Genomic DNA, 25,277 nt, shown 5'->3' with positions numbered 1-25,277 from the left:
TGCCAGTCCTCCACCAGCCCATCCAATGATCCCACAGAGCATCACAGGGTCCATCTGGATCTGCAAGTGAGCATAAATATGCTCGCCACCCAAAAAAAGGAAGGATTCAGTTTTGCCCAGTCGGACGTTCAGGGTGAAATGGTCTGCCCATGGCACTGCATCAGCCATCAGATCCACATTTATCCCCATCCCAAAAATCAAATCCAGTGTGAGGCCTGCTTGGTGTGTGGATGCTGATACAAACTGAGAGAGTCCCAGGGCTTCCATGGATAACACTAGGTCCTTGGCCTGAGAAGACACTGTGTCATTGACATGGAAGTCTCCCAAGACTGTGGTATTCCACTGTCCAACCAGATACAGTGTCTAACAGGCCAGGCAGGGTATCTGCTTGTGTGTTAGGTGGACGGTACACCAGCCAGATAGCCAAACTCTCCTCGGCATCCCACACCAGGCCATGTAATGCAAATCAGACACCATTTTCTGTTTGCTTGCTGAGGTTACTTGACAAAACTTTGGTCTGAGGCTTCTAGGCCTGTTTAGGCCAGGAATGCTTGTTAGAATGCCTCTAATGAGGCACCTGAGAGTCTCCTTGGAGACAGGGGACGACCCTGATAAGAAGGAGAGTTATGTCCTTAACTCCTCTTGCAGCTGGTACTTAGCTGTGCCGGCCTGTGGGGCCATTAATTAATTAACACATTCCCAAGTGAATGCACCTGTGTGTGTGGGGAATGAGACCATCTTCAGAATTTTAGGTTTCGTTTCCCTAGAGCTCAAAAACAAGTATTATGGGATAGCTTTGGTCACTTTAGTTACAGCAAGGTTGACATCACTTTGCAAGACTGTGAATGGTTAACAGGCCTGAATCATTCATAGCCTTTTTCTATAAGAACTTTGGTTCTTAGTGACCATGTAGGATTCTTCTGGGGTCTTGGCCAAGCCAGGTTAAGACTCTGAAGCAACCCTCACTATGTCTTGAATACTTGGGATACCATCCTGATGGGAATTGCACTCTGTGTCTCAGGACTTTTTTGCACCTCTAAACCTGATGTGGGTAAACTGCTTGTATATTGCTTGTAAGTATTTAGCTATGCTGGAAAAGCCTAGATTTATTGTTTTGTCCTTCACTGCCTAAAGTCTCGTGTTTTATAACTTTGCACAATTTACTTAAATAAAGAAACTTATATTTTTACTTGGATTGGGTTATTGACTCCACGAACTTCAAAGCCTAAATCTTGTGTCTTGGACTGCAAGGTCTTTCTACTACCAATTGTGTCTTTTTGTTCAAGCCTGTGGTGGAGACTGCAGACTTGTTCCTTGAGCTGTGTTCCTGTGTCAGCCTGGAGATTTGGGTGACTTTGCTCCAGACCTGTTGGGAACTCTAAAAGTTATCTGGTGGCAGACTATCTTTGATTAACGTGCTTGGGTTACTTGTTCTGTTGAACCCAAACTGTGGCCCTGGAGAGGACCCAGACTGTGATAGGCCAATACATTCAGTGCCACTGATTTTTGGTGTGGGGAACATCCTAAAGGAAAAAGAATCTCAGATGGGCAACAGCACACCCACCCCACCCAATTGTCGATGATTGGTTCGAGATCGAGAAGCAGGGGGGCAAGTTGGTTAAGGGCAACTGTTTCACCCTCCTGCACCCAGGTCTCAGTCACACGAGCCGAGTCTATACTAAACTCTGCAAAATACTCTTGCAGAATGGAGATTTTATTATTGATAAACCTGGCACTGAGCAACACCAGTGTCGGAGATGGTAAACAATCCTAGCCACACAACCGACATTCTTCGGGATGGGACACAGGTGGGAAGAGTTCTGAGCTTTTCCATTTCTCCAGCGTCTTCCATTCCATGTAGCACAATATCTCCCAGTCCCACTGCTATATCTCCCTTGACCCTCTATCACCGGTATCCCCAACCCTTGCACGACCCCCTGCTCAATGTTATCAGACCCACTAGCATCGAGCAGTGCAAACCAATCCAGTAAATGCATTGCCTGAGAACCTAATAGCTACCCTATACAATCCAGCCCTTATACCAACCCTAGAAAATGGATAGCCAATAAATCAAACCGTAGAGCTCTCACTCAGAGTTTCTTCCTGGTTGCCATTTTAGATCAAAGATGTAAAGGTTTCCAAGGATAACAAGAAGATGTCCAACAAGTGACCAGTTGAATTACACTTAATATTTATCATTTGCTAGATTTTACTCCTTATTGTAAGATATTGTTGATTCACATGGCAACTTTCCAACATCAGGAAGTATTGTTTAGACTGAAATAACAATGTAAGCAGTTCAAGTTCTTACTTTGACTTTTTTTTTTGGGGGGGGGTCATCTTATATTCTTCATTCTGCCACATCGTCATGCATAACACAGACTCTTGTTTTTTTTAAAAAAAAAAATGGACAATGGGAAGTTTATATCCATCATCAGTCTCTGCTGTGTGTGTCGATGAGTTTAATCTCTTTACAGTGTAGCTGTGCTATCAGAGGAATGTGATTTAAGTACCCATACAGAGGGTGAAGGAAAAGACCTTAAGAACTGACTACAAGCCACAAATAAAATAGCTCTGCAAAGGATCCTGGAGATCTACTTGCAGTCATAGTAGACCATACTGACCTTGACAGAATCATGGTCTGACTCAGTATAAGACAGCTTCATGGGACTGTGTTCAAGCAGTACATCCTTTTACACAGATATTCATTTCAGCAAAAGATATTGGTTTACCCTGTTCTGATGTCATACCCTTTTCAGATTTCTTGGTTATAAGGCATTTTACACAGGGTTATATCGTGTAGACAAATATTCAATCATGGGAAAGAAGCAAAAAAGAGAGTTACTGTCTCTATAGCCCAGTAAATGAGCTCTACAGCTCAGTAAATAGAAATATCACATTTCAAGGCGTGAAAGCAAGAGAGCTCATTTGTGGCTTATAGTTCTTATTCTCTTTATGACATTCCCCAAATAGATTCTCTTTTTTTCCCCCTACCACTAGTATTGACAGGCGTAGAAGAAGAAAAAAGATTTTCACTGTTTGTTCTCCCAACCTTCTCAAAGACAACAACTTTTCAATAACAGATAAATACCGAGCCAAGTTGAAATGAAGCCTTGATCTTGTCATACCAGCTTTTAAGTATTATCGATTTCTTGGCTTGGGTTCTAAGTACAAAAAAACCGAAAGACCTGGAGAGACAATGCAGTACAATGACTCCGGGCATTGTAACCAAACAGTCTAGACACTGAGGGTAAAACATAGTCCCCTTGGGGACATGGAGGGTCCATTTTTAAACATTCTCCAATGTAGTGTTGGGGTTTAGGAATGCAGTACAAGTCACACATTTAAGAAAAATCTATCAACAGTATATCTGATGCTACTGAAACAGAGGACACTGTCCATATAAAGTTCACCTAAGGGTAATTTCATAGAAAGCTAACTTGATCTCAACAGATCTCAGATGCTAAGCAAAGACCACCAAAGAATACCAGGGTTGCTACAAAGAGCCCGTTATCTGGGCCAGATAATGCGCGGGGGGGAAGGTGTGGCTGTTGGCACCATCAGACGCAACAGTGGTGCAGCGGGGTTTCGTCAGTCGGAGGCTGCGGCAAAGCTGCGCGCCGGTGCGATCACACCACCTGATTCTGTCAGCAGCCCATGGCAAACGGGTTGCTAGTACTTCTTGGCAGGTATTTTTTAACAGCAGGTTTTCGGCAGGAAGCCATGGGTGCGCTACACTTGCCAAGTGGCAGTGTGATCACGCATGGATAATCCGCCCAGCATACGTGGCTCTCCCGCGGCAAATTAGCCATCTGAATGGGGCCAGAGTCAGACAATGGCAAACTACCTCTCAATGTCTCTTGCCTTGACAACCCTAGTGGGTTGCCATAAGTCGGCTGCAACTTGACAGCAAAAACAAACAAACAAATAATTATGCAATATTTAGGAGAAATATGTTTGCCAGGGTGATACATCAGGGGATCCTCCACAGAGAATTTTCTCCCCTTTTTTGTGGAAAAATGTGTGAGGCTGCTACCAGAATGAAAGATTCCTTGCACATTTTAATCACTGCCCTCCATCCCCAACTTCCTGATCAGACAACGCAAGCCGGGAGTTCACATTCCTTGACTGAGCACAAAGGGGAGTGCTTGGCATTAACATGGGATGCATTTTCATGATGGTCTGGCACAGTGCCTATGCATTCACCTACACATATGCTCCACAGGAGAGAGCAGGGGAAATTGTTATACTGGGCCTTCCCGGGACTGCACAGAGCCTCAAATATTTTGCACATACCCATATTTTTTTCCAGCTGACATCACTGATTTTAATATATGCCTGAGACTAATCAATTTCAGTGGTACTTCACATGTAAGGTAAAGGTAAAGGTTTCCCTTGCTCAAAAGCCAGTCGAATCTGACTCTAGGGTTGTGGTGCTTATCTCTATTCCCAAGCCGAAGAGCCAGCGCTGTCCAAAGACGTTTCCGTGGTCATGTGGCCGGCATGATTAAACGCCAAGGCACACGGAATGCTGTTACCTTCCCACCGAAGTAGTACCTATTTATCTACTTGCAATTTCTTGTTTTTGAACTGCTAGGTTGGCAGGAGCTGGGACCAGATACTCCTTACTTCTCATGTACCCCCCTCTTTTTTGGTTATGTCTAAATTCTAAATTGATGGATTACAGGTGGAGAGGGAGAAGTGGGGGGTGGGTGCTCACTACTTCATTGCTTTCAATAAGTGTTTTCCCTTTTGTTCATAAAAAGAATAGCCCAGTCTGTCATTTTGAAGGATAGATGCAGAAGGACCTTGAAGTTACATAGGCATATCAGGTTACTGCACGGATATTGTAAAGATTAAACCTTCGTGTTAACAGACACATCGTTTTAAATATTTGCTACATCTTTTGAAAACATTCTTAATAATTAATCGGTGGATGTTTAATTCATGTTCAGTGACTGCCCAATTAACTCAAAATGTAAATTTAATTTGAGGCAGAAGAGAAAGGAAATACTGTCATGGTTGGCTTTTCAGGCTGCCCTTGCGATCTGAGAACAGGGACACTGTGTTTTCAAGACTAATCAGTCATAACTACACAGGGCTGACAACCACCAGGCCCGGCCATTGATGCTGCTTTCTCTTCCTCCTCAAATACTCAAAATAACAGGACTTGCTGCACCTCTCTTCTTCCTGTTCCCTGCAAGAACCCTTATTATGATTGCTCCTAAATTCTCTAGGATTGCCAGTTCTTGGCTGTGGTCACACACACTGACCAATTTCACACAAAAGCTGTGCCACAGTCATGCCTCCCTTTGCCCCGCTTCTATTGGTCAATTTCCCACTCGAAGCCATGTGGCCGCATTTTGACCCGCGGCTTCTCCCAATTTTTCCTGTGGTTTCGTGATCCTGTTTTTTGAGGATCACAAAACCGCGGGAAAAATCGGGCGAAACCGTGGGTCAATTTCACACAAGCTGCTGCGCGGCCACGTTTTGCCCTGCAGCTTCGTGCGATTTCCCCCGCGTCTACTCAATCCTCAAAAAACAGGATTGAGTAGACACGGGGAAAATCGCACGAAGCTGTGGGGCAAAATGCAGCCGCGCAGCAGCTTGTGTGAAATTGACACTTCCCATCGGGCCAAAGAGAAGAGTGAGCGTGGAGCAGCGCTTGTGGGAAATCACCCCGTGGATCAAAATGCGGCCGTGCAGCTTCGAGTGGGAAATTGACCAATAGAAGCAGGGCAAAGGGAGGCGCAACCGCAGTGCAGCTCTTGTGTGAAATTGGTCACTAATTCCACTTTCAATCCACTTTCAGCGCATTTTTCAATTGAATTCTTACTGTGTGAACTGGTAAAATCCAGTTGGAAAGTGGATTGAAAGTGGATTATTTAGTGTGTGTGACCGCAGCCGTTGAGAGACCAAAGAAATAGTGGTACCCAGGCATGATATTGAGGCAAATTTCAGGGGAGCACGTATGAGAACAGAAACTGTCTGGCTAAGGGTAGAGTTCAATTGGAAAGTGGCAGAGACTACCTTTACTGGTATGCCACCAAGAATCTAAAGAGTACGGATGTGTGTTTTTTTTTCTGTGTTCAAGCCTTTGCTATCCAGCAATCTACCCAAGTTACACTGTAGTACAAGTATTTGCAATGCGCTGTAAAAAGGGAGCTCTAGTCTTAATACATTTTAGATATCTGAAAATTATCACTATAGGTTCTTTAATTTTAATTTTTTTTACCTTGAAGCTAAGCCTCTTCAGTTCCTTCAGGCTCTCCTAATCTCTCTCTCTCTCTCTCTCTCTCTCTCTCTCTCTCTCTCTCTCTCTCTCTCTCTCTCTCTCTCTCTCTCTCTCACACACACACACACACACACACACACACACACACACACACTTTACCATACTACACCCTGTGGGCACTCGTCCGCATTTTTACACTGAAGAAGAAAGAACAAATAAAGTATAACCCCCCTTCCATTACAAGTATTTACATACATTTGGTCAAAGAGGAGTGAATTTTAGTTAGTAAGTACTTCTGTATTCTTAAGGCCCTGTTGGGTACCAGAAACATATTTTGTCACAACAGATACCAATCTCCTCATAAAAGTTGAGACCCTGTCCTAATTTGGTGCCATGTAGCAAGTAAAGGTGGCACAATTACAGAACAGGCTGTGGGCTCTGCCGTGGAGGGCCACCCATGATGGACAGGCCACAGCTGAGAACTCAGACCAAGCGTGATCCCCCTGGAGAAGGAAATGGCAACCCACTCCAGTATTTTTGCCAAGAAAACCCCATGGACAGTATCAAAAGGCTAAAAGATATGACGCCAGAAGATGAGCCTCTCAAGTCGGAAGGTGTCCAATATGCTACTGAGGAAGAGCAGAGGGCAAGTACAAGTAACCCCAGAAAGAGTGAAGCGGCTGGGCCAAAGCCGAAAGGACACTCAGTTGTGGATGTGTCTGATGGTGAAAGGAAAGTCCGATGCTGCAAAGAACAATACTGCATAGGAACCTGGAATAAGGGAAGCTGGACGTGGTCAAAAATTAGATGGCAAGACTGAACATTGATATCTTAGGAATCAGTGAACTAAAGTGGACAGGAATGGGCGAATTTAACTCAGAAGACCATTATATCTACTACTGTGGCGAGGAATCTCATAGAAAAAAATGGTGTGGCCTTTATAGTCAACAAGAGAGTGCAAAAGTCAGTACTGGGATACAATCTCAAAAATGACAGAATGATTTCAGTCCGATTCCAAGGCAAACCATTCAACATCACAGTAATCCAGGTCTATGCCCCAACCACTGATGCAGAAGAGGCTGAAGTGGACCGGTTCTATGAAGACCTACAACACCTCCTAGAACTAACACCAAAAAATGATGTCCTCATCATCATAGGGGACTGGAATGCTAAAGTAGGAAGTCAAAAGGTAACTGGAATAACAGACAAGTTTGGCCTTGGAAAGCAAAATGAAGCAGGGCAAAGGTTAACAGAGTTTTGTCAAGAGAACACACTGGTCATAGCGAACACCCTTTTCCAACAACCTAAGAGGCGACTCTACACATGGACATCACCAGATGGGCAACACCGAAATCAGATTGACTATATAATTTGCAGTCAAAGATGGAGAAGCTCTATCCAGTCAGTAAAAACAAGACCTGGAGCTGACTGTGGTTCAGATCATGAGCTACTCATTGCAAAATTCAGACTTAAACTGAAGAAAATTGGGAAAACCACGAGGCCATTCAGGTTTGACCTAGATCGCATCCCTGATGAATATACAGTAGAGGTGAAGAATAGATTCAAGGGTCTGGATTTGATAGATAGAGTGCCTGAAGAACTATGGACGGAGGTTCGTGACATTGTACAGGAGGCAGCAATCACCACCATCCCAAAGAAAAAGAAATGCAAGAAAGCAAAATGGCTTTCTGATGAGGCTTTACAAATAGCAGAGGAAAGAAGGAAAGCGAAAGGCAAAGGCGAAAAGGAAAGATTTACCCAACTGAACGCAGATTTCCAGAGAACAGCAAGGAGAGATAAGGAGGCCTTCCTGAATGAACAGTGCAAAGTAATAGAGGAAAACAATAGAATGGGAAGGACTAGAGATCTCTTCAAGAAAGTTGGAGAAATCAAGGGAGCGTTCCATGCAAAGCTGGCCATGATAAAGGACAAAAACGGTAGGGACCTAACAGAAGCAGAAGAGATTAGGAAAAGATGGCAAGAATACACAGAAGAACTATACAAGAAAGACCTCGATGTCCTTGACAACCACGACAGTATAATCACTGACCTCGAGCCAGACATCCTGGAATGTGAAGTTAAATGGGCCTTAGAAAGCATTACTAACAACAAAGCTAGTGGAGGTGATGGTATTCCAGCTGAGCTATTCAAAGTCCTAAAAGATGATGCTGTTAAAGTGCTGCACTCCATTTGCCAGCAAATTTGGAAAATGCAACAGTGGCCACAGGATTGGAAAAGGTCAGTATACATTCCAATCCCAAAGAAGGGCAATGCCAAGGAATGTTCAAACTATTGCACAATTGCACTCATATCACACGCTAGCAAGGTCATGCTCAAGCTCCTACAAGCTAGGCTTCAACAGTACGTGGATAGAGAACTGCCAGAGACCTGCAACGTGTAAAATTTGGTCAGTTTTGGTTCTGCCCCCTGTATTGCTTGGGGATGGTACCAGTCATCATGTGTGGTTCACTCAGTTTGTTGTGTGGTTAATTCAGTCTTCATTTTAGGTGCTGCTGACTGTCGGATGAAGAGCCAGGTTATACGGTGTATGCGGTCACGGCACAGTGTTTTGGGCCACTCACTGGGCTAAGAGGATGCACATCGGGTCCTAGTCGGGCCTTAGTGAGAAGGTTGATGTCAAACGGTTGGGCTGAAGAGGCATGAGTTGGCCTGGGCTCATGACAATGTTGTTTGAGGAACTGCGTTGTCCTCCTCCTTGTGTGTTAATTATATACCTGGATAATAATGACCTGGGTTTAGTTAAAGATAAAGCTCTGGTCATCCAGGCCAAGTCTGATTTGGTGACCATTAAGGGATGGTGGCCAGGGGTGCAGATAATGTTGTCTGCAATATTACTCCACAGGGTTTGGCGCAGCCTGGGGGACCCTAGGTGTTTGGACTGGGCACAGTGAAATGCCAACCACCAGCTGCATAATGCCTTGGAAGGTGGCTTAGGCCTCTTCCTTCTGTACCCCAATATACGGGTCGAGTTGATGGACCTGTACAGGGAGGACAGGGTGCACCTTTCGAACAAGGGCAATGATATTTTCTTGGAAGACTTGCGGCGAGGGGTGTGGGTGGCTTTAGGCTGCTAGGTGGGAGCAAAGGCCTAAGCAGAGGCTTGGCCTTTGCTGTGGTGGTGCAGTGTGGTTAGGAAGCAGAAATGGTGAGCACCTGGGCATTCTTTCCAGTTGGAAGTAAGGGGTCCTCCAGGAATGGCTTTTAAGTCTTGTGGCTCAGGGCTGGGAATGGAGATATTCCTTGGAACACCTGGGCTCAGCTTATCTTGGTAGGCTGTGCAGCTTCTAGGATGGCAGGCCAGGGGTTCTTCTAATATCTAGGCCACTGATTGAGAGCCACAAGGATGGCTTGAGGTCAGGGTAGCTGCCCCACTCATGGAGGAATGTGAGGCAGGCAGGACACCTGCCCTGTTCTTTCCGCACAGATAGGCATTCCCTTGCCAGTTGTTCAGTTACAAATAGTTAATAAAGTGGCCCTTGTTAAATCCATATGTGGTGTCTTTCTCTTCATTCCAACTGTGGGGGCAATGTATACATTTTACATGGGAAAAAACCAGTGCAAGGAAACTACACAAAAATAAACATGTTCAATTTCACAAGGAAAAAAGAATAGAAACAGCAAGGATGCAAAATCGGAAATCATCTTTAGTGGTTTGATCACCAACATTAGACAGTGAAGGAATGTTCCTGCTTCCCATTTTTGTGCCAGTGATATTTCACCTCTAGGTAGAAGATATGGAAATAGTCCATTTCTAGAAGGAACTCTGAACTGTTCTTTTGTATTGTTTGGTGTTATGCATTATTGCATTTTAATAAGATTTTATCTATGACAATCCGATATTGTCCAAAGTGTAACAAAGAACACAGATTGGGTTTCCTTAACAAAAACTTTGTGAGTGAAATGTAGTTCTGGTTTTAAGAATGAAGTGCGGCAAGTTCAGATGTGTTCCAATGACTTATGAACCTCATGGGTAAGATCAGGGCTATTTTTGGGCAGGAACGCACAGGAACGGAGTTCCGGCTGGCTCCCAAGTTGGCCACATCCAGCAGGAACTCATTAGCATAATAGGCCACACCCAACAGCAGGAACTCATTAGAATTGGCTACATTAGGGGTGTGTGGCCTAACATGCAAAGGGGTTTCTGCTACAAAAAAAGCCCTGGGTTTTGACAACAAACAAGGTAAGCAGACTAAGAAGCAAAAGGTGGGTGTGGCTGGATGACCACACTTCTGGTAACATGGGAATGCGGCCTAATATGCTAATGAGTGGTGCAGTCAGGGGTGTGGCCTAATATGCTAATGAGTTTCTGCTGCTAGGTGTGGCCTATTATGCTAATGAGTTCCCGCTGGACTTTTTCTACAAAGAAAGCCCTGGGTGAGATCACTTTCATTTCTATAATACCTAAGGTGATGCTGTTTTTGAAATTGGCAGCAGCATAAGCAACTACCCTGCCCCCCTCTTCCAAATGAGGTGTATAGAAGAAGCAGATGTCCTTGTCTGCAGTGCTCACAGACAGACAGACAGAAATGGCTACATAGTTTAGGCCATGGACTTCATAAAGAAAAGATTGTTATCTGGTACTAAATTCACATTGGATGACAGGGCATTCCTACCTGTTATATTGCAGTAGACTAGAAGTGGCGAAAGTGAACCACTTGCATCAGAATCAATGTGGAAGAAACCAGACATCTTCCCTTGGTGCCTGTAAGCTTCACATGATCTCTCATATATAGCTGAAAGAAAAAGAAACAGACATTTACAGTTAAGAATACAAACAGTAGAAGTTTGGGAATTAAGTACCATGTGATGGGTGCTCATCCCACTGCAAGAAGGTGGCATCGATGTGGGGAACTAGTAATCTACATTATCAAACAGCCATAATGACCTTAGCACACCCTTGCTGCCAACACATTACTACATGTTAACTAGACAGGGTGTAGTAACTACATCACTCTAAAAAAAACCCCCAAAACCCCCCACCCACTGGCTTTTCACATCGATGTAGCTGCAACACAATGAGATTATAAACAACCAAACGACAGTGCTGTCTGTGCCATTTGAAACCATTCATAGATGGTCCTGTTTAACAAGGGAAAAAAACTCATTCATGTGCCAAACCACAATGTTGGCTGGATTTGAGAGAGGTATTAGGAATAAAGCCATTAAGGGAAAAAATAAGGGCTATCGAGGTGATATAGAGCTTGATAATAGGGAATATGGGGTTCAAATACTAAGTGAACTGTAAACTCTTCAGATGGGTTTGGGGGAAATATTTTTTGTTTTACCTATGTGAATGATAATGACCTTTTTCTTGCACTGCTGTGGGGATGAATGAAATGAGGGTTGTAAGTACTTTCGCATCCCAAGCATGATGTAAAAGACTGAAAATTAATTTGCCTCAGTGAATGGATTGCATAAATTACGCACCTCCCGTTCCTCTTTGGAAAGATGTAATCAGTTACTAACATCACACATTAATTTGAGTTTATTAGCCATAGCAGTTTGCTGGATCCCTCCATAAGGACCCCACCCCCTCCTCCAGTTGAGACCCCCTTGGTTAGTGAGGTCCCCATCTTATTTTGGACTTAGTTGTTTCAATAGACACTCCCTTTTACAGCCTAAGTGCCAAGGGGACCTGAAACTAGGGAGTCTCATAAATGCACCTGGGTTCTGCCATGACATTGGAAATTCCCAGGGACAGGAGATGAAGGGTGTGTTGGCATCACAAACTGATTAAGTACAACCTCCCCAAGCGCAGGGTTCTCAGTAACAGAATTCTTAATGACAAAATAATTTTCAACACTGGAATATCCTGGCGTACCCCAGAGTGTCTGCCCTGTTCCTCTTTTTCTTTTTTTAACTCAATCAAGAGGGCATTCAAGTAATTAATTCCCAATCCATCCTGTTTCAGGCGCTATCTCGATTCACACAAATATTTGTGACAATGCAGATCTGGCTCACTTCGACCTAATCAAAGTATGTTAATCATGTTCCCTCACCCAGGCTCTTTGTACCCATGCAGATTTGGCTCACAATAACCTAATCAAGGTATTTCCCCCACCAAAGTTTGACAGCAGTTAACTTTAAACCAGCCAGTGAAATTCAGGCCTTATATCTTGGACCAATCATGTTCCTGGGAAAGTTGGTTCCCATGTCTAGCTATGGGACCCTTCCCCATAAAAAGACCATCCCAACTCAGTGGAAGGTGTGTCAGGTTTCTCACAAACACACACAGACCCCAACAAAACAGAATACACATGCTTTTGTATTCTGCATAGGCAATTCAGAATGGAAGAGAATATTCCAGGGAAAATTGCTATTGGGCCAGATTTGGAAATCGTACAGGTTATATGCGTGATCATTTCAGAGGATGCAAAGAAAATGTAGATTGCAACATGAACTAAATACATGTGTATGTGTGTTGGATGATTTGTTGTGGATCATAGGAAAGGTGCAGAATGCAATATTTCACCCAGCAAAACTATGCAATGGATTGAGTGATAGTCACCCAGATCTTACTGAGAGAGACATACACACATCAGGGATCATGTACGAATCACAGGCTGATTTCGCTCTAGAGCTGCCTCGATGTTGTGCCGCTGTTTGCCTCAATACTATTGGTCAATTTCACACCCGAAGCCGCGGGGCTGCATTTGACCCGCGGCTTTGCCCAATTTCCTCCGCAGTTTCATGATCCTCAAAAAACAGGATCACGAAACTGCGGGGGAAATCGGGCGAAGCCGTGAGTCAAAATGCAGCCCCGCAGCTTTGGGTGTGAAATTGACAATTGTATCGGGGCAAATGGTGGCACAACATCGAGGCAGCTCTAGTGCGAAATCCGCCACAATGTTTGTGCTTCAACTTTTTTTTTTTATGATTCCCCATGCCCATCAAAACTACACCAGTGATATGTTAGCTACTTTATACAGAGATGTGATCAAAAAGAGATTTGATTTGTATAGCAATTTCAGATGGAAGAATGACAAGGTGTTTTTATACACTAATCTGCAGCTTTTACTCCAGTAACATGTTCTGGCAGAAGGTAAACCCCTTGAGGCCAGCTATACTACATTTCTTAACAGCTTTTCTCCTCTATAACTGAAATAGATCTTTTTCAAATCTGTACCTTTTCATTTGTTTTTGTAGGCGGCTGTCACTTTTCCCCCATTTTCTTTGCAGGGTTTTTTTTATTGGTTTCTTTCTTTTATAGCATTGTTTTCTTTATAGTATTTTAACACCATTCTATGCCATTTATACACAACTGAAGTAAAAATAGGTATTGACTTCGAATTTAAATGGTAGGGGCTTGTATCCCACCATTCCATTCAGCACAGCTTGAATCCTTCTTCCACTCTAAGGAGTCTTCCTCAGACAGAAGCAGCTCTTCCGTGGCGAAACGGGGACCCACCCTCAGCCCTGGGAGACCGAGGTGCCGTCCTGTGGCTCGCAAGCCCCTGTTTTGTCCTTCCCACCCGGCCCGGTGGGACTATTTCTCTTCGTTTCGGCTGCCACCACTCACTGAATTAAGTCACCGCCTTCCTTGAGGGACAGTGAGACCCCTCTAGCTAAATTTCCCACCTCGGGAAGTGGTTATCTCAATGTTTGGGCGCCCCCTGGGGGGTTGGCAACCACCAGTTTTAGGCCCGTTTGAGTCCCCTGGCCTCCCTTTGCTCCTGGTAACGTGTAGAGCGGGGGAGTCTAGGTGGTTAAGGCACACCACGGTTTTTAAACTCAATGAAGGAAGATTTATTGAACTATATACATTTTGGGCATAGAAAATAAACTCAGGCACTTCCACACAACCTGGGCACACAAAACAAACAGGATCGAAACGCAAGTCTTCTGTCCCTACCACACACCCTCTCTACCTCGGTAGTGGAGTGCGGCCTCAGGCCAGGATTTGCGGTTCCCTCTTTGGTTGTGGAGAGAAACTCCAGCCCTTCTCCACAGGACTGGCCACCAGCACTGCCACCCTCCTGGCTCTCCACCACGGTCTATAGTGGCCTGGATTGCCCACGGAGGAGTCTCTGGTGACAGGAGTCCCACCTGCGCTCTTCCTTGAGCCTGCCCAGGTCCACGCTGAAGACCAGGCTGAGACTGACTTTTTCCCTCAGGAGCCAAAAAGCCCCCCTCTCCCTGGCCCCACTCCTTGGTTGTGTCCCTCTTTTCCTGCTCTTTCCCCTCAGGGATGCTGGGAAGTGTAGGCAAGGAGGTATGGCAGCTCCATTGTTCCCCATAGAGTACCCCCCACACACAGGTAAGGAACTACCATGCTGGTATCCATTTTAAGGCCTGGCAGCCATTTCGTCACATCTTCCATGAGAGGAAAAGCCATTTCCATTGGAGAAGGGACCTTTACATGAGAAAAGGCTTCAAGCTTTGTTGAGCAGAGTGGTAGGTTACAAGCCACTGCCAACTAAGGTTCCGGTCACAGGCAGAATTAGCCCTGTGATAGGGACAAATGCTGGGCAGATTTTATGGGTGCGATCACACGGGAACCCGTCTGTGTCCCATCTCACACTGGATTTATTTTTAAAGCCTCCGTGTTATCCACACAAACGTGGAACTGTGCATGAGCACAAATGTGAAACTGATACACCAGCTCGCCATTGAGCTAGCCAGCGCGGCACATGCCCCCTGTTCTACGGATTCGCTTCTGTGGTCATGTGCATGCGGGAACCCCAGTTGGGGGGGGGATGCCCATCTGATCGGGAAGCGGTGGCTTGCAATCGCTGCATGTATGATCGTGCCATGCCACTTCTTTCTCCCCCCCCCTTTGCCACGCTTCACCATCAACGTGTGATCGGTGGCTGACGGCCTGAGCATGGAGCCTCGTAGGAACGTCTGATCGACCTACCGTGCTTCATTTTGCTCCAGGGCAAAAAGCCTCACCCCCCCCCCCCCGATTATCTCGTTCGTGTGACCGTGGCCTAAGTTAATCATTTTTGTAATGAATGGTCCTCTTTTGCTCTAATAAATGACTTAGCAGGTTAATACATCGAAACTGGAGTTATGTTGAGGATGATTTAACAGAGAGAACAAATATACTTGATTAGCTAATTGGGCCAGATTGTTTACGCTTAGGAAAAATGGGAAATGTTCATTAATTTTGTGACTCCTCTTAGCTCAGTTCGGAAACTGGAAGCTTTTATATTTTTAAAAAATGGTTTCTCAGCACTCAGGATGATATTTGGTCATCAGTTCCCAGAACAGAACAGCAACATTCAAAAGTAAAACTGATGGGGTTTCTTTATAGGTATAATGTAAAAACAGCATGTAACATATGAATGATGCCAGGATGCTGGGAAACTAATAGAACAGGAAAATCAGTCAAAATATAGGTGAGATGAAAACAATATGTAACAGATCTACAAGCAAGTACAATTACTTTAAATCAGTTCTCTTAAGTACTCCGTGTGTACACTGAAATAGCTATGGCAGCAGCCTGAATGGAGGGATAAGTACAGATGGCGTACTAGTAGGCTGGATCAACCACAGAGGCAAACTAGCCAGTTTCCTTGGTCATGAAAAGTGCTGTCCAGTCACAGCCAATTTATGGTGATCCCATAGGATTTTCAAGGCAAGAGTTACTCAGTGGTAGTTAGTTACTCTGTGTAGCAACCCTCGACTTCCTTGGTAATCCCCCATTCAAATACTAACCAGGGCTGACCCTGCTGAGCTTCCAAGAACTGAGGAGATCAGGTGAGAGACACTGTCATCAGCTATGTAAATTAGCTGGACAAAGAGCAATTGCCTGCACTTCTGGAGTAGGCCCACTTAGGCAGCGTAACAGCATGTGTATTCAGTGGGACATACTCAACAGCCTTTTGATCTCTATTGGCTGCATGGAGCATTGGCAGAGTTGAAAGGGGAGACAGTGAGAAGAAATTATACATGAGAATGAGAAATTCTATCCCAGTCAACTCTTGTGATTTAATATTCTTTTGTTATCCTTTTCAGCATAAAATACAACAGAAGGGACAGAGGAAGCCACATTTAATTCAGGGTAGCCAAAAACCTAGGGACAGTCCTGTATACAGCTATTCAGCAGAGACAAAACACTTTCATAGGAAAGAGTTCTGATCTATATTTGATGAAAATATCAATTTTAATCCATAATTTAGTAACTGAATAATGGGCAAAATATGTTAAGCACAACAGGGGACATCAACCACTACTCAGACATAATGGTATGCCCTGTCACACTATGACAGCATTACTCTGGCAAGGCAAGCAGACAGTCTGGTAGAAATGTTTTCTATCAGGGCAGAACTGAATTACAGTTTAGCACAGAGACACATTTGGGAATAATTCTCGCTAACCATTTGAATATGCACATTCAAAGTTTCTGCATACACAATAGTGTCCCTATTCACAGCAGGGTCAAAATCTCCATCTGCACATCCCTATTGTGTTCAAGAGATACCCAAACACCACAGCAAAAGGTGCTAATTGCGAGTTCAGTACCCAGATGAGAATGCCTCTGGAGGCCTACATCAGACTTATTCTAGTGCCATCTGTTGCCACATTTCCAGAATCTGTTGCATGATTATATTACTCGTGGCAGACACATTTCCATTCACTGTCCAAGGACTCACAAAAAATACTTTATTTCCTGTTTTCTATGCACACTAAAAAGATTCAAGGTCATAAGGCAATACGTTCAGATGACAAAATGAACACATGCTAGTTAGTCCAGTGTTACCAAAGTGTCGTCCTGACTTGAACAGCATATATCACACAGGCTATGCAGGAGACATGAAATTTCATATAGGTCTCACATTTATAAAATTTACAACTTGGATGGGAAACCCAGTGGAGAAGATGGACTTGGACCTTTACTGGTATTATTCATGTTTTACACTTCCACAAAAAAACATATATGCATTTTTATGTGTTTCGCTGTTGTCATAGATATTGAACCTGGCCTTCAAAGACAGAAAGTGCAATTCTAAGCATGGCTACATGAACACATGAAGCTGCCTTATACTGAATGACCCTTGGTCCATCAAAGTCAGTATTGTCTACTCAGACCAGCAGAAGTTCTCCAGGGTCTCAGGATTAGGTCTTTCATATCACTTCCTACCTGATCCTTTCAACTGGAGATGCTGGGGATTGAACCTGGGACCTTCTGCTTTCCAAGTAGATGCTCTGCAAATGAGCCACAGCTACCCAGAAGTAAGTCCCATTTTTATTCATTAAGGGTTACTCCCCAAAAACTGTTATTAGGATTGCAGCTATAGAAGTGTGAGGCATGAACATTTAGCCAATAACATACAAACTAATGGAGCAAAATGCTTATCGCTTCCCTTTTAGAATTTTTGAAAAAATTGAAAAACTTGTGATCAAAATAATTTTAAATTCCATTTGAACCTTTCCAAAACTACCCCCTTTCTGATGTTACAAGTCTGAGGTTTACTTTGTTTCTTTATAATCACATGAAACAGACTTCAAGAGAACCTAAATATATCCTAGTCTAAAGCTGCTTTTTGATGATGCCAGCTAGCTATTACAGAGACCAAGAAAAAGGAATGTCAGGAAAGAAACCTGTTTCCAAAAAGGAGATCGTCTTCATTTAGCATTATTATTTTACATTTTTCTTTTTCAGATTTCTTTCATTATTACTTTCTATTAAATTCTATTTATGCCATCTCTCTTTATTACCCCAAGCTCAGGGAAGGTGATATTGTGATATAACATATCATAACACATCTTAAGAAAATCCTTTCCTAATTTAAAAAAGCATAATATAGAGCTGAGGCTAGGGATAGGCACATACAGGATCACGGACCTAATTTCCCCCCAGATCGAGGGCTGATTCGTGGTCCGTTTGCCCGGTCTGTGTTTTAGCATTTTCAACAGGCTGCCCATGGACTATGTCCGTGTAATAGGTTGTCCATTTGGTCCGTTTGAGCAGTCTGTGGGCCAGATAACCTGGCGCTGAGGAATTAATTGTCAAGGCAACGGGGGTGTGTGTTCTTCTACAGCCCTTCTGCAGCCCTGGAAATGCCAATACTACCTCTCCAAAGCTTGACAGGCAGCTCTGGCTGCCAATAGGAGAGCTCCCATTCTGGTCTATGGGAGCAGATTCCATATATACCCTCAGCATGAGGCAACTGGTTTCACTTTGCTGGTTTGAGTATAAGCAGGTTAAAACAGTGAATGTTTTGAGATAAGGTTTGTGTTTACAGAAATCCTTTCTCATGCAAAATGGTCTGGTAGTTATCAATCTGTATGTACTGAATGTTATTGCTTATTGAATGTAATGAATATTTATACCTGACTAGGATGAAATAATGATACACTATGCACTTTACTAAATGATTATAAATAGAACACATTAGTTTGCTAAAAGGTTTTTGCAGTGTATATTTATTTGTTGCTAGATTCTCCTAACACTGCAGCTCGGGTTGCTTCAGCCTCCAGGTGGGGCCTGGGGATCCTCCGCTTTTACAACTGATCTCCAGCTGACAGAGATCAGTTCCCCTGGGGAAAATAGCTGCTATGAAGAGTGGACTCTATGGGTGCGTTCAGATGGGCCATTTTGACCGCTTTCGGCATGCTTCAGTAACGAATTTTACCCCAGCCATCGCTTTCTGGCTCAAACCCCCTTTAAAACGGAGTATTTTGTTACCAGGTCCCCAAGTGGTGTTTGCCTGATTCTCCTAGTAAAAAAAAATTCTTCTTTGGCTTCATTGTGGTGGTCAATCGTCTTTCATCATCTCAGTTAAAAGAATGTTAAAAAAAAGGAATTAGTTAAATTAGATAAATGGCTTTTCAGACACCCTGCGAATTGGTTCTTCCATCTTCGGGCTGATTTCTTCTCCAAAACGACAGGGGAGGTCCTCCTCTACGCGCTCCTCTCTGTTTCACCGCTTCTCTTCCGGGTCATCGCTTTCAGGTCACAGCATGCATTTGTCACTTTGTATCTCCCGATCCGCCTTCCCGATAAAGTCCCAAGCTTCCAGAAAGATTTTTTCTCTTTTTTTTGTCATTCGACTTTAAAATAAACGCTGTCGTTCTCATAGCTAGGTCATTTATCCACATCTCCACTTTAAGGGCATTTTCCTTTTTCATCGCTGCTTTCGCTTTTAAGGAACAAGCCCGCAAGAGACAGTCACTCAAACCGGAAGATCCACCCTTCTTGTTGCGCAGTTCTTATTTCCTAGCTGCACTTTTCTGATGTCTGATCGCTCCTGCGGTGTCGAGCCACTTCCGCTCAGAAGCCCAAGGCTTCTGCTCTTCGCCCGCCATTTTATATTAGCATCGGCGGTATGTGCACAGGCGGAGCTCCGCTCCCACGTTATTAAAAACAATGTTTAAACGGTGCCTAGTTGTGTTAGTTAGATGAGTTTGGGATCTCACGGAGGCCAGTTTCAGGGTAAAAGTTTAAAGGGAAGTATTCGTTTAAAGTTTAAAGGGAAGTGTTACAGCAGTTGGGTTGAAGTGGAAATCGCTGTTCTGCGCACATGCAAAAATTTCAATTCTACAGATGGCCGCCTGTGCACATGCCCAAACTGAGAGGGAAAAAACCCACACTGACACACGCTCCGTGTGGACGGTGGGGAGCGATGTGAAGGTTATGAAGGGTTATTTCCATAGTAACATAGGTTTGTTCTTCAGGAGTGCATTTAGAACAACATTGTGAACTCTGGTAGAGAAGGAAAAGGCTGTCTGCTCTGGAGCTTGCTTTCCTGTCCTTTCCTTCCTTTCTCTAGTTATCGTATACCCTTGACCGAAGAATGGTACACTCCTTCTGTCTGGGATGGTCATCCTCTTCGACCGAACATGCAGCTTTGGGGAGGATGCACATGGAGCGGTAAGGGAGGCAGGGGACACCCACATAGCCAGCCAGTTCAGTCAAATCAACCCTGGTGACTACTGAGGTAACAGATGTCGCAGCCAGATCGCCCTCACATCCTCCTTCCTTTTCTCCTTTACAGGAAAGCTACACAGTCAGGCATCTTGCTAGCAAAAAGTGTAGTCCTTTCCCTCCTATGTATCTCACAAATCTCACAAAGAAGGGTAAGCAAGTGCAACAAAAGAAAGGGCCCAGATACAGGGAAGTTTTCTTCAGAATCTCATATCGATATATGAAAGGAGAATAACAGAGGAGAAGAAGAAGAAGAGGAGGAGGAGGAGAGATTGGATTTATACCCCGCCCTTCATTACCCAAAGGTGTCTCAGAGCGGCTTACAAACTCCTTTCACTTCCCCTCCCCACAACAGACATCCTGTGAGGTAGGTGGGGCTGAGAGAACTCTTGACGGAAACTGCTCTTTTTCAAGGACAGCTGTGCCAGAGTTATGGCTTGCCCAAGGTCATCCAGCCAGTTGCAAGTGGAGGAGTGGGGAATCAAACCCGGTCCTCCCAGATTAGAGTCTGCGCACTTAACCACTACACAAAACTGGCTTTTCTAAGGAATTTAGACCTGTTTAGGATGGCACTATTAATCAGTGAGAACACAACACTTATATTAATGAGTGCTATTTCTTAGAATATGCAAGGTCTATAGTGCAGTCTTATGAAGAAGATCTGAAGATCGTCCTACAGGGGGACAGGTGAAGGCCTTGTAGTTAGCATAGCTAGACTAGGAACATCCCATTTTTTCAAATGATGTCCTTGCTGTCTCCTGATTGGCTCTTCTGGAGACTTCCTGCTCCTGTAGAGCTTCCTGTTGCTCTTTGTTCCTTTTACAGCAGTTAGACTAGTTAAAGGTTATCTCTCTTCTATGTTCTATAACAGTTTGTTCTTCTTTAAACCACCAGTACTCTGCTTCCTCACATATTTAAACTCTGTCAACACTACTAAGGCCCCTGCCACAAGAGGGAAGAAGGGATGGCCAAAGTGCAGCTTTTAAAAAGCCGCACCTAAATAGGCACGCGGCGGCGGGATCATACAGATCCCCTGAGCCGCTGTACGTTTGCTCCCCGGCACGATCAGATGCCGGGGAGACGGGGAGAAAGGCACGGGAGTCTGCTGAACTGCGCATGTCGGAGCATGTGCAGTTCGACAAGGAGCCAGGGATGTGCCAGGGAAAGAACGCGCCGGCGATCCCACGGCCAGCGTTACTGTGGCCGTTCGAAAAGAACCACCTCGGTAGGTGGTTCTTTTTTGGAGCGGATAATCGCTGGAAGGGCTGGATCGGGGACAGATACGGTACGCTTCCCAGATGTTGCGGTGGGATCGTGCCCGTTTGCTCCGCCCCCGTTCCGTCCCTCTCCCGGCCCTAACCCTCTCGTGTGGACAGGGCCTAAGATCACATTTTTGCCTTTAACACCTTAAAAAAACACTCCCAGAATTCTGAACTTGAGATTCAAAATTTCCACACAGTTTCTGGACCTATAACACACTAGGAACAGAGTTGTGTTGCCTCACCACCAAAAAAAAAAAGAGAGAGAGAGAAACGGAGGGAAATAATTGTCATAATATTTGAAGATACTGTCTTGGTTTTCATTGACACCTGAAAAGTTCATAAGGGCCAAAGTGTATGTTACTGTTTGATAACAGATATCCTGCTGGAACATGACAATTGTTTCAAACAATATGTCATGTGATAAAAATCTGGGAAGCAAATATGACTGATTTTATATGGGAGCATATTACTGATTGGATTAATTAATGCATGGAGGGAGACTAAGTAGTACAGCATCTACTTTGCATACAGAAGGCTTGTGTTTCAACCCCAGCACCTACACCTCCAGTTAAAAGGATTGGGCAGAAGATTATGTGAAAGACCTGGGACCATGAAGAGCTGGTACCAGTCCGAGTAGACAGAACTAGCCTTGACAGACCAATAGTGTGACTCAGTATAAGGCAGGAGCATGCATTCATGAGACACAGGGAGACAAAGAATGAGATAAACTACCCCGGAATTAAAATAATACTTATTTATAGCTTTCCCAACACAGAAAGTGTTTACTTCATTTCCACAGTTCTCCTAGCATTGCCATTCCCCAGGTGGGGGCAGGGGATCCCCTTATTTTGTGAGCTTCTGCATGTCACTGGCCAGCATAGGAAGCCTCACCCCCAAAATTACCACCAGCAGCCATCCCGCTCTCTCCCCTTGCACGAGATTTTTTTTGGGGGGGGGTTGTATTTTTTTATATGTGCATGTGAGTGTGTGTGCACCTGGAAGTCATGGCAACCTCGGGTGAATGACCCCTATTGGGGGTCTGGAGGATATTCAGAGATGTGGCTGAATAAAACCTGCACCAGCCCCCCACCTCTGGAAGGGAGGGCAGAAGTCAACTGCAGTCAGAGGGGCAGATAACGGTAGGTTGATGGTTAGCTCAGAAGGGGATGGGGTTGCCAACTCCAGGTTGGGAAATTCCTTAGGATTTCAGGGGTGGAACCTGGAGAGGGTGGGGTTTAAGGAGGTCACCACAGCAAATTGACGCTGAGTGCCCAAGGCCTTGGCACTCTCCCAGAGCCTCTTTCTAGAGCTTGTTGTTTTTATTTCCACAACAGGCTTTATTCCTAGTTCTTACATAAAATACAATTGTGGGTGATCCTTGAAAAACATTTTAATTGTAATTGCACATTGACAGATGTAGCAAGGGTATGCTGATGGAATGTATAAAGAACTCCCATTAGGATAATTAGATTTGTGTTGCATGGAAACAGTTAAAATAGCCCACTGAAAAATATATCAGCTGTAAAATGTATTTCGGGGGATGAAATAGGAGCTCAATTTGAATGAAACATATGTAGTGTCATATTTTAAGGAACTGAAAAGCAGAAAGTTCAGAATATTGTATCATTTAAGCATTTCATTCCAATGTGGAATCAAAATGAATGATGAAACGTTGACATTTCCTGTGAGGTAAGTTTACGTTTATGAAATGACTGTAATATTCTGTATGTGCTATAATGAAAACACCATTGATTGACTGGTTGGTTGGTTGATTTATTGATTTCAAAGACTATCCCTCTGGCAGCAAGCACAAATATGAATATTGTGGATTGAAGTACATTTTGCTATATACCTCATGGAAAGATGTTTGGCCAGACTGACATCCCTTTAAACATGAGGTTGAAAGCTATTTCTGCTTCATCATTTAAAAGAAAATCTATGAGGTCAGAGGGTGAGCTAATTGAATAAATGAAGGTCAGTTGTGGAAGTAGGATAAAAATGGGAGCAGATATCTCAGGTAATGAAAGCAATACAAGAGGCTTTAGAGAAAATAGTAACACAGAGGGAAATGAGTATCTAATATAAATGTGCTGGTGGGTTTGCTTTAACCTATTCCTATGAAGACTAGCCTTAAAGAAGTATATGGTCTATTACTGTTGTCCATATTTGCCAAAGAGATTTGTAATATCTGGGCTCTCCTGCTTGGGACCTGCCTATCCTTGGCTTAGAAGACAGCAGGATCTTAAAGTGAATCAGTGCCATAATACAGTAGTGAAAGCAAATGATATTTTAAGAATTTAGCAAAAGCTCTTCTGACACATATATTTCTCCTCCTAAATTGCCAATCCTTCAAATGTTTTAACTTTGCTATCACATCCCCTTTAGCATACTGGCAGACCTTCTTTCCCATTATATCATGGTGCATGGTGGTAACAACACCAGTAAACAACACTATACATCCTGTGGTATTAGTCCAAAGGTTCATCTAAGTTATTAATATGCTGTATTCCATTGATGCTTATTTCTTTATTTTAGATTGTTGGGTTTAATAGTAGCATACATGGTCATGCCATTTGCAAAAGCAGGTTCATACACAGAGACTAAAAGTTTCTACATAGTAGGGTTACTCCTCAGGTATCAAGAAAAATAAGAATTTTTAGCTTAACATTGGAAAAATGGGTGGGGGATGCTCCAAAAAGTTCTAGTGAAGACTACTGATGCTCCATCACGGATGTTCTGTGACTTCCTCCTTTCCCCCTTCCCTTCAGTAATTTTCCCTATAGAAGTATATAAAGATTTCCTGTTCATAGAATCTGAAGAAGTAGGATATGACTTATCAAAGCTCTTGCGGGAATAAATTATGTTAGTCTTTAACATGTCTCTGAACGTATGATGCTCCAGGAGGCATGGAATGTGAGAGAAGTTTTAAATCAATGAAAGTCAGTAAGGGATGTAGAGAGATGAGGGAAATGACCTTACAGGGGAGAGATGTAGGTTTGTGGTGGGGTGGTATTTTCAAATCCTTCCTCCTCGTGGTTTCTTGTGGTCTCCCAATTTTCTATTTATTATTTTTAGCTACTTTTTAATAGTTTTGGTGGGGAGGTAAAATATAAATATTTAAATAAATAATCAAAACCTATTTCAAACAATGGTTAGCTAGATGCTTCCAGGAAATCCACAAAGCAGGGCATGAAAGCAACCTTCCCTCCAGAAGTAATGCAACCGTGAACAACTGCTATGCAGAGGTATGATGCCTCTCAACAAAGAGGGGGCCATTTGTGACCAATAGCTATCGATGGATCTCTCTCCCAGTAATCTATTGAATCTCTTAACCACTTGTGCTTTCCACCATTTTATCAGTACAGACAGACTGATGTACTTGCAATTTCCCACATGCACCCTGATTTTTTAAAAATCACATTAATGACCACAGTAGAATGAAGCAAAGCACACTTTTGTTACATTAGTACCCCTCTTTCCTTCCCACTCAGTCTTGCCTTCTTCAGAGAGATTAGTACTACCAATTCCAACTGGTTGACTTTTCTCCAGACAAACACTAACTTCATTCATTCATGCAGTCTACACCCAAAACTGACAATAGGCCCTCTCAGTATGATCAGGAATTATAAGAAAGGCAAGATACTTGGTCATATATACACACACACATGCACATACATACATCTGTACACAGACAAGCTATTTTCAAACCTTCAGCTGAATAGCAGGAGCTTGAGGGCAAGAGGAGTGGTTGCGCAATACTGCTCCATCCCCCTTGCATTAAATGGACATATAATTGTTTGTACTAATGTTTCCCAAAAAGTTAGTACTTGGGTCACTCAGTTCCTGACAAGTTATATACTTGGGTCGCTTAACTCCTGACGGGGGG

The 25,277-nt window shown here is 43.7% G+C and overlaps 1 protein-coding gene across 1 annotated transcript in view; it reads right to left on the bottom strand.

Moving 5' to 3' along the window:
• LOC107112743 (contactin-associated protein-like 5) overlaps positions 1-25,277 on the bottom strand; it is a 279,687-nt gene that overhangs the window by 245,100 nt on the left and 9,310 nt on the right. Inside the window, exon 3 of the mRNA XM_015413933.1 lies at positions 10,870-10,989. Within this exon, the coding sequence (XP_015269419.1) occupies positions 10,870-10,989 (120 nt within the window). The remainder of the gene's footprint in view (positions 1-10,869; positions 10,990-25,277) is intronic.

Source organism: Gekko japonicus, unplaced genomic scaffold (assembly GCF_001447785.1).
Source record: "Gekko japonicus isolate JY-2015 unplaced genomic scaffold, Gekko_japonicus_V1.1 scaffold1788, whole genome shotgun sequence".
Taxonomy (NCBI): Eukaryota; Metazoa; Chordata; class Lepidosauria; order Squamata; family Gekkonidae; genus Gekko; species Gekko japonicus.
Note: the sequence above shows the minus strand (reverse complement) of the source record. Positions and strands in the feature narration are given on the sequence as shown.